This window comes from Schistocerca nitens, chromosome 5 (assembly GCF_023898315.1).
Source record: "Schistocerca nitens isolate TAMUIC-IGC-003100 chromosome 5, iqSchNite1.1, whole genome shotgun sequence".
Lineage (NCBI taxonomy): Eukaryota > Metazoa > Arthropoda > Insecta > Orthoptera > Acrididae > Schistocerca > Schistocerca nitens.
Window position 1 is genome coordinate 57,434,074 of NC_064618.1, and position 16,300 is coordinate 57,450,373.

Here is a 16,300-nt window from a genome sequence, read left to right on the forward strand (position 1 = left end):
ACATGATTCGAGAATAACATAAAAACAGCAAAGATCACAGCACACCAAAGTTACTTCTACATGTGACGATGACTCTCCATCCAAAATAACATGCTGCATCCTCCCTACCAAAAATTCCTCAATCCAGTCACAAATATCACTTGATACTGCATCTGACTGAACTTTAGACATTAATCATAGATGTGATACTGAGTCAGATGGTTTTTGTAAATCAAGAAATACTGCCTTGATCCAAAGTTTTCAATATGTCATAAGAAAAGTGTGATGTGGGTTTCACATGATATGCTGGAGTAACATCCATCCACAAAACTGAAGATAAGCAAACTGCCTCTAATTACAAACTTATGTCATCCTTCCAGTCTTTTCAAAAATATTTGAGAAAATGGCCTGTAGTAGAATACCGACTCGTTTAAATGAGCGGAACACAGTCACTTTTCAGTTTACCTGTTTTAAAGGATTCTCCACAAAAAATTAATCCAAGTTGTCACAAGTGAATGGTAAGCAGAGGTAAACAAGAAAAATTATCCTGTTGGTACATTCTGTAACTTTTACATAGCTTTTGGCTGTGTGGATCTCCAAATTCTACTTCACAAAATAAAAGTCTTGTGACTGTACTGGTGTCCCTCTTGCATGGGTACAATCTTACCTCCATAACAGAAAGTAGAGGGAATCTCAGGCATGAAGATCATCTGTAGAAAAAGAAAAAGTAATATTTGCTGATCACATGAGTGTACTAATCAAGGATCCAAATACAACCTCAGCATACAGCTCAGATCGTTTTTAAGTACCTTTCAGAACTTACACTGCCTTCTCAATCTATTACTCTTTAGTGGTTTTTTTCCACAGTTAATAAAAATCAATTTCAATTAAACTGTGATATACACAGCCACAATATAAGACAAAAAAATAGTACCCATATAGACTTTGCCTCCCTGCCTAGGGTTCAGAATGGGTTTATCTACTGTGGTGGCAAGATAGCCAACATGCTCACCTCTCACATAAAGCCAGAAATTGATAATCTCTGCTTCATTCAAAAGAAAGTTAAAAACATACCTCATTAGTCTATTTCTAAAAATTATCTGTATATCTAGATTGAGGGTCGAAAATTTATGTTACCTAAAGTGCAAGTAGTAGTAGTGTGACAAATAGTATTTGTAGATGTAAAAAAATGCTTTATTTCACAAATATCATTTTAATCAAGTAAATATTAAGATACTAACAGCTGATAAACAGCAGCTGTTGAATAAAACTGAGGAGACAGTAGCATATTTCAAAGTACCAACTTTATTACTAATTTACTTGATTAAATTTATATGGTGTAAGTGTGAATGGCATTAGGCAGTTTGGTGATTGTTTATTGGTAATGAAATATACATATTAAGTTTCGATGATGTCTTTGCCTCATTTAATATATACCATGATTTGTTCCATATCCCTGAAGTTCTCCTTGGTGTGATCTGCAGAGTATGATGAGTGAATTTTTACCTACTGTTGCGAGTGAGTTGCAACTGTTGTTGACTTCTTCTTAGGTTAGTTCAAATATTCCAGCTGACATAATTTATGAAATGAATTCATCATTAGCATCTTAGAATCAACAAAATCAGTAATACCTGCAATGATCTCCTACCTCTATGTGTGAGCCTTACACATAGTGATATTGATACGATAACATGCCCCACAGACAATTATGCAGACTACCCTACTGCACATAGTTTGTGTTCCTACACATATTCTATGCATACATCTATACTCTGAAAACCACAGTGAAGTGCATGGCAGTGGCTAATCCCCACTTCATCGTGTATTAGGGTTTTTTCCATTACATTTACAAATTGGGAATTGGAATAATGATTATTTAAAACCCTCTGCCCACCAGTTTATTCTTGTCTTCACAGTTCCTATGGGAGCAGTGTTCTAAGATGGACTGCACAAGTATTTTGTAAACAATCTCCTTTGTAGGCTAGTTGCATTTTCCCAGTATTGGACTGCTGGAAGTCTGTCAACTGCCTACCCTGTGAGATCATTGTATTTCATATCCTTAAAAACTGTAACACCAGATATTTGTATGAGATGACAAATTTCTGTTGTTTCCTTTATGCTGCAGTATTAAAATAGTATGTTGTTGCATTTTGTGAGTCCAGTACTTTATATTTCTGAAAAATTGAAGGAGCTTTCCAGTTTTTGTACCACTTTGAAATCTTATCAAGACCAGATTGAAAATTTGTGCAAGTTTTTCAGATAGCACTTCATTGTAGATAACCGCAAAAAGTTTGAGGTTGCTATTAATATTGTCCACCATATAAATAATGTACAACATGAACAGATAGACTCCCAATGCACTTCCCTGTGCTACATCTGAAGTTACTTCTACAGCTGTCAATGATTCTCTATCCAAGATAAGTTGCGTCCTCCCTATCAACAAATCCTCAGTCAAGTCATAAATTTTATGTGATATTCCATATGATCATACTTCTTTTTAATAATCATTGATATGGTTTGGAGCCATATGCTTCCTGGAAGTCATGAAATACTACATCTACCTGATTGCCTTGATTCATACTTTCAGGTAGCCAAGTGAGAAAAATAGAAGTTAGATTTTGTGTGACTGATTTTTTTTCAGAATCCATGCTGGCTGACATGAATGTAGTACGAGGGTTGTTTTTTAAGTAAGGGCCGTTCGCGCGTATAGTCCCGTAGTTCGCGCGGACGCTGCAACAAGCCACCGCACCACTTGCCGGCATCCTTCCTGTTCACACTGATGCAAGTTGCAGCTCTGTAGCTGACGTGTACGCATCGCTGTGCTACTTTATAATGTTTACGATTATTGAATCGCCCGCCGCGTGTGAGATACGGTCAGTGATACGTATTTTGACTGCGAGAAGCCTATCAGCAGCAGAAATTCATCATCAGTTAACAGAAGTTTATGGCTTGAATGCAATGAGTGAAGGTAAAGTGCGTCAATGGGTTAGAGAGTTTAAAAATGGCCGTCAAAACGTCCATGACGAAGAACGCCCAGGCCGGCCCTCTGTGATCACTGATGATTTGGTGGCTGCAGTCGAAACAAAGATTCGTGAGGACAGAAGATTCACAATTTCCACTCTTTCTTTGGAATTTCCACAAGTTTCAAGATCGGTTTTGTACAAAATTGTGTCTGAAAACCTAAACTTTAAGGAACTGTGTTCTCGGTGGGTACCCAGACTCCTCACAGAGGAGCACAAAGGGAAGAGATTTGCCACTTCACTGGACTTTTTGATTCGTTACGAGGAAGAAGGGGATGACATGTTGAGTCAAATTGTCACTGGAGATGAAACATGGGTATCCCATATCACTCCCGAAAGCAAGCGACAATCGATGGAATGGCGACACACAACCTCACCCGTCAAGGTCAAAGCCAAACAGACGTTGTCAAAGCGCAAGATTATGGCAACTGTGTTCTGGGACCGGCGCGGTGTTTTGCTAGTGGACTTTATGCCACGAGGAATGACAATCAACTCAGATGCCTAGTGTGCAACTCTAAAGAAACTCCGCAGAGCAATTCAAAACAAAAGGCGCGGCATGCTGACAAAAGGAGTTTTGCTCCTGCACGATAACGCTAGGCCTCACACCTCTCAAAAGACTCAGGATTTGATTGATTCTTTTGGCTGGGAAGTTTTGGACCATGCACCATTCAGCCCCGACCTTTCTCCTAGCGATTTTCACCTTTTCTGGTACCTGAAACACCATCTTGGCGGGCATCGCTTCAATGATGACGATGAAGTGAAAGCGGCCTTGAACTCTTGGCTGTCGGAGCAGGCGGCCGATTTCTTTGAAGAGGGAATTAAAAACTTAGTTGTACGGTATGACAAGTGCTTAAATAAACAAGGCAACTATGTATAAAAATAGGTAAAAGTGTGTAGAATCAGAAAATAAAAGTTGTTTTACAAAAGTACTTGTATCTTTTTTTTTTTTTTTTAATAAAAACGGCCCTTACTTAAAAAACAACCCTCGTAATTATTCTGTTTGAGGCCCGTGATTATGTTTGAGCTCAGTCTATGTTTCATGATTCTATAACAATAGATGTCAGTGAGCCTGCATGATTGCTTTGTGAATAATTCTGCTATCCTTCTTGTAAGTGGGTGTGACCTTTGCTATCTCCCATTCATTGGGCACAGTTCGCTTTCAAGGGATGTGTGGTATATTATTGTTAAAATACTAGGTAACTCAGCTACAGATTCTGAATAGAATCTGACAGGGATTCCTTGTTTAAGTTTAGTATTTTTAGTTCTTTTCTCAGTGACACTAACACTAATAAGTACATCACTCATCTTTGCAGTAATGCAACAATTAAACTGAGGTAGCATGTATTTCCCTCTGTAAAGGAACATTTGAAAACTGAATTCAGTATTTCTGCTTGTTTCTTGTTGTCCTTAATGTCAGTTCCTGTGTCATCCTTAGAGTGTCTCTCAACACTAACAATAGTCCCACTGACAGCCTTTACATATGATAAGAATTTCTTTGAGTTTGTGAGAGGCTTTTTGATGATTCTGCTTTGGTAGTATTTATAGACTTCTTGCATTGCCCTTTCAACAATGAAATGTGTTTCATTTGGTGTATTTCTATCTGTAGTCCTATTCATTGTTTTACACCTAACATTAACTTAGAAGGTTCTTTACAAAGGTTGTATACCATTTAGAGTCATTGTCATTATCAGCTATTCTGCTAGATATATTTCTTACTGCATACATGCTTGTTCAACAATATTTTTAAACATGAGCCATAGTTGCTCTACATGCTCCTACCTACCCACCCAGAGCTAAATGTTTCAAGTTGCTTCAAGAGATAAGATACTACTGCCTCTTTATCTAATTTACTGCACATATAAATCATTATTCTTGTTTTAGTTGGCTTTGGTACTTTGGCAGTTGTTCTTTCTGTAACTACCTCATGGTCCCTGATACTAATTTCAACATGGACATTCTCAAAGAGATCAGGGTTTTTTCTGACAATTAGATCTGATATCGTCCATCTTGACTGCACTTCAGAACTACCTATTCTGGACAGTTTTCAGAGATGGTGTTTAGTATTGATTCACAGGATATTTTACCATGACCTCCACCTTCAAAACTGTAATTATTTTATTCAGTCATTGGACAAACTAACTCTCCTCTAATAATGACGATATGTCTAGAGAACATACCCACTGGCAATATGAGGTAGTCAAAGATTTTTGGGTACATTGGATGATGAGTCTGCTGGTCAGTAGAAGGATCCAATTATAAATCTATCCCAAGCCTTGATACTGAGTGTAAATCGGCTCACATGCAACTTCAATTTCGATCTCAGATGATTTCAGTTTCTTGTCTGCTGTGCCGACTACATATTTCCGCTTCTAATTAGCCTATCCTTTCAATATACCCTTAGATTTACCCCACTGTTGTGAACTTTGGAATTTAGGTCGCTTTCTCTACTCAGTATTATGTGAGCTTTGCTCCTTTTGAGGAGCACTTCAAATTCTAGCACTTTGTTGCAAATGCTGTGGCAGATAATCACTAGGATTTTGATATTCTCGTCTGTAGGAGGAATTTCACTGTATCATACACTAATACCCCATGTTCTCTTACTGAAGCCCTGACCCATTTATAGGATTGATAGGATAGAGTTCTCAACCTTCTCTGGCAGTCACTTGACCAGTCACCTTGGAGCACGGACAACAGGCATTGTTTGTTATGTGGGCCTAGATCTGCACGTGATTATGTGCTGGTTGCTCAATGACTGCTGGAAAAGCCCCTTAAGCATTTAATTGGGCTTCTAGACACAGACTGCACAAAGAGTGCACTAGGAGTTCCTTCCCATAACTTTGTGTCATCCCTCTGACAAATAACATTGCTTTTCTGTATGTTTGAACTGCTGATGATTACAGATCTATAATCTCTTCCATTTGCTTCCCCATGACATGAGAGACAACAGGATTCCTAATAGGTGAAGTGTGTCATAGTAGCTGATTTTCAGGCTCAGTGAGATACAGCACCTCATACTTGTTGGTTAAGGGATGAATGTGACACTCTTGAGATCTCTCAGGTCCCTGCTTCCCCTGTACACACCCCTGGACCTACTACTGACATACCACTCACAGTCAACTGGACCTGTGACAACAGATTCTGTACTTCCTTTATCTATGGAAAAGAGGTAATGTTTATATCTGTGGTTGGTGTCCCTCAGCAGCCCTGCCAAGACACCCATTTGCAGCAGCTTACAGTTGCTTAACAGGGTGATCTCCAGCTGCTTACAAATGTCAGCTAACTCATCCCATGCCTGAGAACAGCACTCACAATGGGGCTGCATTACAGCTCAGCCCCCCCCCCCCCCATGCCCCTTTTCCAGAACAATGAACAAATAACTTTTATAAACTAAATTTGCTTACTCTCTCCTAAATTCTGTTCATTGCACATCATCCAGCTGCTCAATGAATGTTATCTCTACTTCATTTACCTTTTGTCCTGATGCAACATATATAGACAATGGGAACAGGAAAAATATTCACAGATCGTGTCAGTCTCTTTAAAAAGTACTGTTCTAAAAAAGTATTCTTCACTGAATAAACCATAGTTATTTTTAACATACAAGTTGGTTGGTTGGTTGGTTGGTTGATTGATTTGTGAGAGGGGACCAAACAGCAAGGTCATCAGACCCATCGGGTTAGGGAAGGATGGGGAAGGAACTCAGTTGTGCCCTTTCAAAAGAACCATCCCGGCAGTTACCTGAAATAATTTAGGGAAAACACAGGAAACCTACATCAGGATGACTGAATGCAGGTTTGAACCGACGGCCTCCGAATGTGAGTCGAGTGTGCTAACCTCTGCGCCACCTTGCTCAGTGAACATACAAGTATCTCACACATTTTTGTTACAATGAATGTATATATACTGGTACTTGATATGCTATCACTGCTTTTTGAATATTTGTGTTGTTACAAAACAGGATAGGAGATACATTAGTAAATTGTTCCAGTATTTGTAATTCTGTACAAAAGAAGATTTCATTTGGAAATTTGTGGAATTTACAAAGATACTTCACAGGGTGGTCAGTATCTAATTACAGGAGAAGGAAGAAGTATTAAATCAGAGCAAATTCAGGGAAGGTAGGGCCCAGAACTCTATCCCATTTGCACAAGAAATGCATATATTTCTGTATACATAACTAATATCTGCACATCCAACTGGCCAACATGAAAAACATTGTGAATTTCAAATAGTTCTATTCTGAAGCTATTTGGAATAGAGAGTATTCTTATGTAGTAGTTTTCCTTCAGAATTGGTGGTACCTTACCATCTCGTAATGTTCCCCCATTTTCACTAAGGGGACAATTTCATGTATTTATTTTGTTACATTAACTAGTAAGATAAATGTCTCCTTGAATTGCATCAAGTGTATCCATATAATAAAGAAGACTAAAAGAATGTAAATTAATCTTAGAGTTTGGATTCAGTTAAAAATTATGGCAATATAGACAAACTGAACATATAGTATTCTTGTACAGTTTTCATAGTATTCCAAAACTTTTATTTTTTTCTGACAGCATTGTGCAATGGGATCCATATTTTGTTCCTTATAATGACAGTTGAATTCAGAACATGAATATTCATAGGAATGTAAAGTGTTAAGAAAGAAAATATGAATTAGTCGCCTGTATATATGTGAATAAATATTTTTAAAAAACAAAGTTGGTGAGACTTACTAAACAAAAGCGCTGGCAGGTCGATAGACACACAAACATACACACAAAATTCAAGCTTTCGCAACAAACGGTTGCTTCATCCGGAAAGAGGGGAGGAAAGGGAAAGACGAAAGGATGTGGGTTTTAAGGGAGTGGGTAAGGAGTCATTCCAATCCCGGGAGAGGAAAGACTTACCTTAGGGGGAAAAAAGGACAGATATACACTCGCACACACACACATATCCATCCGCACATACATAGACACAAGCAGACATTTGTAAAGGCAAAGAGTTTCGGCAGAGATGTCAGTCGAGGCGGAAGTAAAGAGGCAAAGATGTTGTTGAAAGACAGGTGAGGTATGAGTGGCGGCAACTTGAAATTAGCGGAGGTTGAGGCCTGGCGGATAACGAGAAGAGAGGATATACTGAAGGGCAAGTTCTCATCTCCGGAGTTCTGACAGGTTGGTGTTAGTGGGAAGTATCCAGATAACCCGGACGGTGTAACACTGTGCCAAGATGTGCTGGCCGTGCACCAAGGCATGTCTAGCCACAGGGTGATCCTCATTACCAATAAACACTGTCTGCCTGTGTCCATTCATGCGAATGGACAGTTTGTTGCTGGTCATTCCCACATAGAAAGCTTCACAGTGTAGGCAGGTCTGTTGGTAAATCACGTGGGTGCTTTCACACGTGGCTCTGCCTTTGATCGTGTACACCTTCCGGGTTACAGGACTGGAGTAGGTGGTGGTGGGCGGGTGCATGGGACAGGTTTTACACCGGGGGCAGTTACAAGGGTAGGAGCCAGAGGGTAGGGAAGGTGGTTTGGGGATTTCATAGGGATGAACTAAGAGGTTACGAAGGTTAGGTGGACGGCAGAAAGACACTCTTGGTGGAGTGGGGAGGATTTAATGAAGGATGGATCTCATTTCAGGGCAGGATTTGAGGAAGTCGTATCCCTGCTGGAGAGCCCCATTCAGAATCTGATCCAGTCCCGGAAAGTATCCTGTCACAAGTGGGGCACTTTTGTGGTTCTTCTGTGGGAGGTTCTGGGTTTGAAGGGATGAGGAAGTGGCTCTGGTTATTTGCTTCTGTACCAGGTCGGGAGGGTAGTTGCGGGATGCGAAAGCTGTTTTCAGGTTGTTGGTGTAATGGTTCAGGGATTCCGGACTGGAGCAGATTCATTTGCCATGAAGACCTAGGCTGTAGGGAAGGGACCGTTTGATGTGGAATGGGTGGCAGCTGTCATAATGGAGGTACTGTTGCTTGTTGGTGGGTTTGATGTGGACGGACGCGTGAAGTTGGCCATTGGACAGATGGAGGTAAACGTGAAGGAAAGTGTCATGGGATTTAGAGGAGGACCAGGTGAATATGATGGAACCAAAGGAGTTGTGGTTGGAGAGGAAATTCTGGAGTTCTTCTTCACTGTGAGTTCAAATCATGAAGATGTCATCAATAAATCTGTACCAAACTTTGGGTTTGCAGGCCTGGGTAACCAAGAAGGCTTCCTCTAAGCGACCCATGAATAGGTTGGCGTACGAGGGGGCCATCCTGGTACCCATGGCTGTTCCCTTTAATTGTTGGTATGTCTGGCCTTCAAAAGTGAAGAAGTTGTGGGTAATGAGGAAAGAGGTTTTAGGGAGGGTGGCAGGTGATCGGCGTGAAAGGAAGTGCTCCATTCCAGCGAGGCCCTGGACGTGTGGAAAATTTGTGTATAAGGAAGTGGCCTCAATGGTTACAAGGATGGTTTCCGGGGGTAACAGACTCGGTAAGGATTCCAGGCGTTCGAGAAAGTGGTTGGTGTCTTTGATGAAGGATGGGAGACTGCATGTAATGGGTTGAAGGTGTTGATCTACGTAGGCAGAGATACGTTCTGTGGGGGCTTGGTAACCAGCTACAATGGGGCAGCCGGGATGATTGGGTTTGTGAATTTTAGGAAGACGGTAGTAGGTAGGGGTGCGGGGTGTCGGTAGGGTCAGGAGGTTGATGGAGTCAGGTGAAAGTTTTTGTAGGGGGCCTAAGGTTCTGAGGATTCTTTGAAGCTCCACCTGGACATCAGGAATCGGATTACCTTGGCAAACTTTGTATGTGGTGTTGTCTGAAAGCTGACGCAGTCCCTCAGCCACATACTCCCGACGATCAAGTACCACTGTCGTGGAACCCTTGTCTGCCGGAAGAATGACAATGGAACTGTCAGCCTTCAGATCACGGATAGCTTGGGCTTCAGCAGTGGTGATGTTGGGAGTAGGATTAAGGTTTTTTATGAAGGATTGAGAGGCAAGCCGGGAAGTCAGAAATTCCTGGAAGGTTTGGAGGGGGTGATTTTGAGGAAGAGGAGGTGGGTCCCGCTGTGACGGAGGACGGAACTGTTCCAGGCAGGGTTCAATTTGGATAGTGTCTTGGGGAGTTGGATCATTAGGAGTAGGATTAGGATCATTTTTCTTCATGGCAAAGTGATATTTCCAGCAGAGAGTACGAGTGTAGGACAGTAAATCTTTAACGAGGGCTGTTTGGTTGAATCTGGGAGTGGGGCTGAAGGTGAGGCCTTTGGATAGGACAGATGTTTCGGATTGGGAGAGAGGTTTGGAGGAAAGGTTAACTACTGAATTAGGGTGTTGTGGTTCCTGGTTGTGTTCATTGGAATTTTGAGGTTTTGGAGGGAGTGGAGCTGGAAGTGGGAGATTGAGCAGATGGGAGAGAATGGGTTTGTGTGCAATGAGAGGAGGTTGTGGTTTGCTGGAAAGGTTGTGAAGGGTGAGTGAGTTGCCTTTCCGGAGGTGGGAAACCAGGAGATTGGATAGTTTTTTAAGGTGGAGGGAGGCATGCTGTTCTAATTTGCGGTTGGCCTGTAGGAGGATGCTCTGAACAGCTGGTGTGGATGTGGGAGAGGAAAGATTGAGGACTTTTATTAAGGATAGGAGTTGACGGGTGTGTTCATTGGCTGAGTTGATGTGTAGGTGAAGGATTAGGTGGGTGAGGGCAATGGATTGTTCAGTTTGGAACTGGTATAGGGACTGATGGAAGGAAGGGTTGCAGCCAGAGATGGGAACTTTAAGTGTGAGGCCTTTGGGGGTAATGCCAAATGTCAGACAAGCCTGAGAAAATAAAATATGGGAGTGTAATCTGGCTAGGGTGAAGGCATGTTTGTGGAGGGAATGTAAATAAAACTTAATGGGGTCGTTGTGGGGATGTTGAGAGGGTGACATGGTATTAGAAGGTGGAAAGTGTAACCACAGGATCAACATAGCCCAGCTCTAACCAACACTTTTTCGCCTTTTTTCTCACCAGACTGCCTTATACACAAATATTCCACACGTCCAGGGCCTCGCTGCAATGGAGCACTTCCTTTCACGCCGATCACCTGCCACCCTACCTAAAACCTCTTTCCTCATTACCTTAGCCAGCTTCATCCTGACCCACAACTTCTTCACTTTTGAAGGCCAGACATACCAACAATTAAAGAGAACAGCCATGGGTACCAGGATGGCCCCCTCGTACGCCAACCTATTCATGGGTCGCTTAGAGGAAGCCTTCTTGGTTACCCAGGCCTGCCAACCCAAAGTTTGGTACAGATTTATTGATGACATCTTCATGATCTGGACTCACAGTGAAGAAGAACTCCAGAATTTCCTCTCCAACCTCAACTCCTTTGGTTCCATCAGATTCACCTGGTCCTACTCCAAATCCCATGCCACTTTCCTTGATGTTGACCTCCACCTGTCCAATGGCCAGCTTCACACGTCTGTCCACATCAAACCCACCAACAAGCAACAGTACCTCCATTATGACAGCTGCCAGCCATTCCACATCAAACGGTCCCTTCCCTACAGCCTAGGTCTTCGTGGCAAACGAATCTGCTCCAGTCAGGAATCCCTGAACCATTACACCAACAACCTGAAAACAGCTTTCGCATCCCGCAACTACCCTCCCGACCTGGTACAGAAGCAAATAACCAGAGCCACTTCCTCATCCTCTCAAAACCAGAACCTCCCACAGAAGAACCACAAAAGTGCCCCACTTGTGACAGGATACTTTCCGGGACTGGATCAGATTCTGAATGTGGCTCTCCAGCAGGGATAAGACTTCCTCAAATCCTGCCCTGAAATGAGATCCATCCTTCATTAAATCCTCCCCACTCCACCAAGAGTGTCTTTCCGCTGTCCACCTAACCTTCGTAACCTCTTAGTGCATCCCTATGAAATCCCCAAACCACCTTCCCTACCCTCTGGCTCCTACCCTTGTAACCGCCCCTGGTGTAAAACCTGTCCCATGCACCCTCCCACCACCACCTACTCCAGTCCTGTAACCCAGAAGGTGTACACGATCAAAGGCAGAGCCACGTGTGAAAGCACCCACGTGATTTGCCAACAGACCTGCCTACACTGTGAAGCTTTCTATGTGGGAATGACCAGCAACAAACTGTCCATTCGCATGAATGGACACAGGCAGACAGTGTTTGTTGATAATGAGGATCACCCTGTGGCTAAACATGCCTTGGTGCACGGCCAGCACATCTTGGCACAGTGTTACACCGTCCGGGTTATCTGGATACTTCCCACTAACACCAGCCTGTCAGAACTCCGGAGATGGGAACTTGCCCTTCAGTATATCCTCTCTTCTTGTTATCCGCCAGGCCTCAACCTCTGCTAATTTCAAGTAGCCGCCACTCATACCTCACCTGTCTTTCAACAACATCTTTGCCTCTTTACTTTCGCCTCGACTGACATCTCTGCCGAAACTCTTTGCCTTTACAAATGTCTGCTTGTGTCTGTGTATGTGCGGATGGATATGTGTGTGTGTGCGAGTGTATACCTGTCCTTTTTTCCCCCTAAGGTAAGTCTTTCCGCTCCCGGGATTGGAATGACTCCTTACCCTCGCCCTTAAAACCCACATCCTTTCGTCTTTCCCTCTCCTTCCCCCTTTCCTGATGAAGCAACTGTTTGTTGCGAAAGCTTGAATTTTGTGTGTATGTTTGTGTTTGTTTGTGTGTCTATCGACCTGCCAGCGCTTTTGTTTGGTAAGTCTCATCATCTTCGTTTTTAGATATATTTTTCCCACGTGGAATGTTTCCCTCTATTATATGAACAAATATTTTTAAATTTTCTGTGCATAGTAGAATTTTAATTAATTTGTTTTTACTCTTCAGTTGAATTGATTCTATGGAAACAAAATTTCAGTGGTTTATTAAATATCACCAAGCAATGAATGTTGTGTTATGACAGATAAACATATGACTGCATTCTGCTTATTGTGGTTGCATATAAATTAATGCAGTATATTTCAAAACATGGTGTTAGAAGCAATGCCAGTGTAAGAAGTCTACAGAACATGAATAATTTTTATGTGTATCCATCTCTCTATTATTTCTCACAGACAAATGAGCTGACAGACAAAATTAATAGTTCCCATGGATCCATTGTCTCCTGCAATACTATGATGTCAGCACATGTGTACACTACAGTTGGCATTTACAAGGTAAGTAACTTTTTATGCATCACCTCAAAAACATTTAGTTTCTATGATGTACTTTTCACTTGTATGACATAATTTTCAAAGAAGATAAATGCAGATAGGCTGATAACTTGGTGACTTGTGTAGATTGTCTGATATGCCATGTGTGCTTCAAAACAATAAAAATTCTAAGGCTTTCCGTTGAAAAACAAACTATCATTACATTAAAAATATAAACTTTAAGAGTTGTATAGGCAACAGTTAAACAGCACACTGGACATGACTTAAAAAGAAGATGTTTCAAATCCCTGTCCAACCATCCAGATTTAGGTTTCCCATTATTTCCTTCAATTGCACAAGGCAAATGCCAGGATGGTTCTTTTGAAAAGAGCATATAATGAGTAAAGGAAAGAAATGTCTTCACAAGTGCAGTATGGGGTCTAAAGGTGAGTCCTTTAGAAAGTACTGAAATTTATGCAGGAATCAAGAGTTTTGACGTTGGGGATGTGGAAGGCAGAGTAAATCGGCGAGGAATGATCGGGGAGCTGTAAGGGGTTGAGATGTGATTGGATCAGAATGGTAGGCTTTTCCTTGGTTATGGGGAATCCCATGCAGGCATAAGACAGGATAAGCTGGGACAGTTTCTGAATCCCTTGTGGGCATGTGACAAGATTAGCTCTGATAGCTTCATCAGATGGTGCTGGGAATGCTGATCCAACTGTGGAAGACCAAAGAGTTTCTATTGTAGTTATAGTATTCATGAAGTTGTGGTCACAGAGTAAAAGGATTTTGCGAAAAGAGTAGAGGCTGCTAAGTATGGTCTGAGTTAGCATTGTAAGATTATGAAAGACCAGGTTGGTGAGGGCGAGGGACTGATATAATTGAAAAGGTGAAGTTCCTTGTGGTAGGATGGATGACAGGCTGAGATGCCAATTTTAACAGTAAGCTCATTAAGTGGTAGATCATGTGTGAGACAAAATTTCAGAATGAGAATGTATCATTGGAATTTTGCAAGGGCAAAGGAGAGTTGTTGGAACTAACAAAGGTAGAATGAGCAGAAATTTATGGTTGGATGGTCAGGAGACAAAAGGAGTAACTGGCAGTGGGGAGTTGAAAGAGGCCAAGGGAGTGTGCATTTGGGTGTCTTGTGTGGTTGTGTGTGAGAATGTATTGCATTGTATTGTGATGTATTTATTGGTCCTGTTATCTACAAAAGCATATTTTGCATAAGACACTGGCTGAGTCAAGTTACAAGTACAGCTTAAAAAATCATTTCTAGGCATACTGATTTAAGGTTACAATAATACACTTTATACATGTATTTATATACTAACTATTATACACTAAATATTTATATAGCACACCTCATAAATTTAAATATTCTTCAGTGAAGTAAAAGCAGTGATGCTGTAAATATGACTTTACAGATTTTCCAAAGGTGTTCACCTCAGTAATAGCTTTTATGTTTTCAGGAAGTTTGTTATGAAATTTAACTCTGATGTAGAAAGCACCTTTTTGGCACAAAGATGTGTTGATGTGGGTTATAGGTAAATTTTTGTTTTGTGTGTACTGTTATTGGAAAAAGGGTAAGAGCTTGAAAGCTACAGTGAGTATTGTTGCTCCACATGTCAGTTTGCTATAAGTCAGTGGGAGCCTTTCCTGTAGTTTATTCAATGAACCTCTTATAATTTTATCTACATGAATAACTGTCCAGAGTTTTAACAATCAGGTATTGTTAGTCATACTAGGCGATTATCAGATGATAGCTAATCAAGGTCATAACTAATATGTAGCAAAAATTGAACATATTAAGTGTAACATGGTTGTATTATACAGTTTCAAATAAGTAATTCTTATCATAATTAGAAAATAGTAAATATTACATGTAGATATCAGAGTTACTCATAGTAGAGCTATAGTTTAGAACTAGAAAAGGAACCAAACTCCCTGAAAGAAATTCTGAGAGATGAACATAAAATTATATCTATAGTGTGCATGGCTGACATGATGAATAAAAATGGTCCCAAAATCTGAGACATATGTAGAGGAATTGCTTTACTGGGTGGCATCTTGCCTCCAGTAGAACCTATAACTTGAAAGATAACTGAGCACTACCAGTGCATTTTTTTTTTTTTTTTTTTTTTGAGAAAAAGATCTATATTATACTCTTATTTTCAGACACTAGAGATGCCCTGGGATTTTAAAAAAAGATGTCAGTATTTTCACTGGTGGTTCTCATATAATGAGAAATGTGAATAAATATACAACAATTCAAACTGTCCCAAAATGTAATTTATTACTACTTCTTTGACATTCTGCAAATTATGTGGATTGCTATAACACAACTGCAACATCTCACTGCTGCCTCAATTTTGTGGCCTTTTTGATTGATTCTTAGCAGTCATGAAACCCAACAGATGATGACCTTAGTGATGTTCAAAATATCATATTAGAAGTTGAGAACTGATCTGTTTCTGATTTTAACTTTTTCCACTATTACCTTTAATGTGATATGGTGGTCTTTTGAGCATCAGGGCCTCCAATTCTCTTGCAGATCATGGTTCTTCAGAGAGAGATGGTCTTCCAATTGGTTCTTAATCACTTTGACATGTTTGACCATGCTGATTGCATCTGTGCCACATGACCGCTGTGTCACTGCATTGATCCTGTACACTTCCAGCAACCAGCATTTTCCTCTTCAAATGCATAAAATAAATTTCCACACAGTACTTTATTGGCAGACTGTGTCATTTTGTTTTTGATCCTCTAGCAGCATGCTCTGGTACTGCGGCATGGGATTTCATTGTGTACCAGGACTGACGGATGACATGTACTTACAAACAAACAATACATTAATTATGTAACTTTATCTTTAAAGATGATTATTAAAATTTTATGCCTACCTCTCATATAAATACATTGTGCAGATTCATATTTCAATCCATCGAGTAGAAAACTAAAATGAAGCTAATGAAATCAAATCATAATGGTATTCAACTCAAAAGAGTGTTAATTAGTAGGACTGCTCACACAGAAGATGTATCAGTAATAAGCAGTCCAAGAGAATGTCTGACATATATGTTACAGAACTAGGGAAACAGAGTGTACATCTAAAGTAGAAACAGCAAGTGAAGATACATGTAATCTGAGAGACACTTTCC

The 16,300-nt window shown here is 40.7% G+C and overlaps 1 protein-coding gene across 1 annotated transcript in view; it reads left to right on the forward strand.

Moving 5' to 3' along the window:
* The window catches only part of LOC126260276 (atrial natriuretic peptide receptor 1-like), an 875,013-nt gene extending 861,718 nt beyond the window's left edge, over nucleotides 1-13,295 (forward strand). The window contains exons 12-13 of the mRNA XM_049957602.1: nucleotides 13,062-13,163; nucleotides 13,287-13,295. Coding sequence (XP_049813559.1) covers nucleotides 13,062-13,163; nucleotides 13,287-13,295 — 111 coding nt within the window. The remainder of the gene's footprint in view (nucleotides 1-13,061; nucleotides 13,164-13,286) is intronic.
* The last annotated feature ends 3,005 nt before the right edge of the window (nucleotides 13,296-16,300 follow it).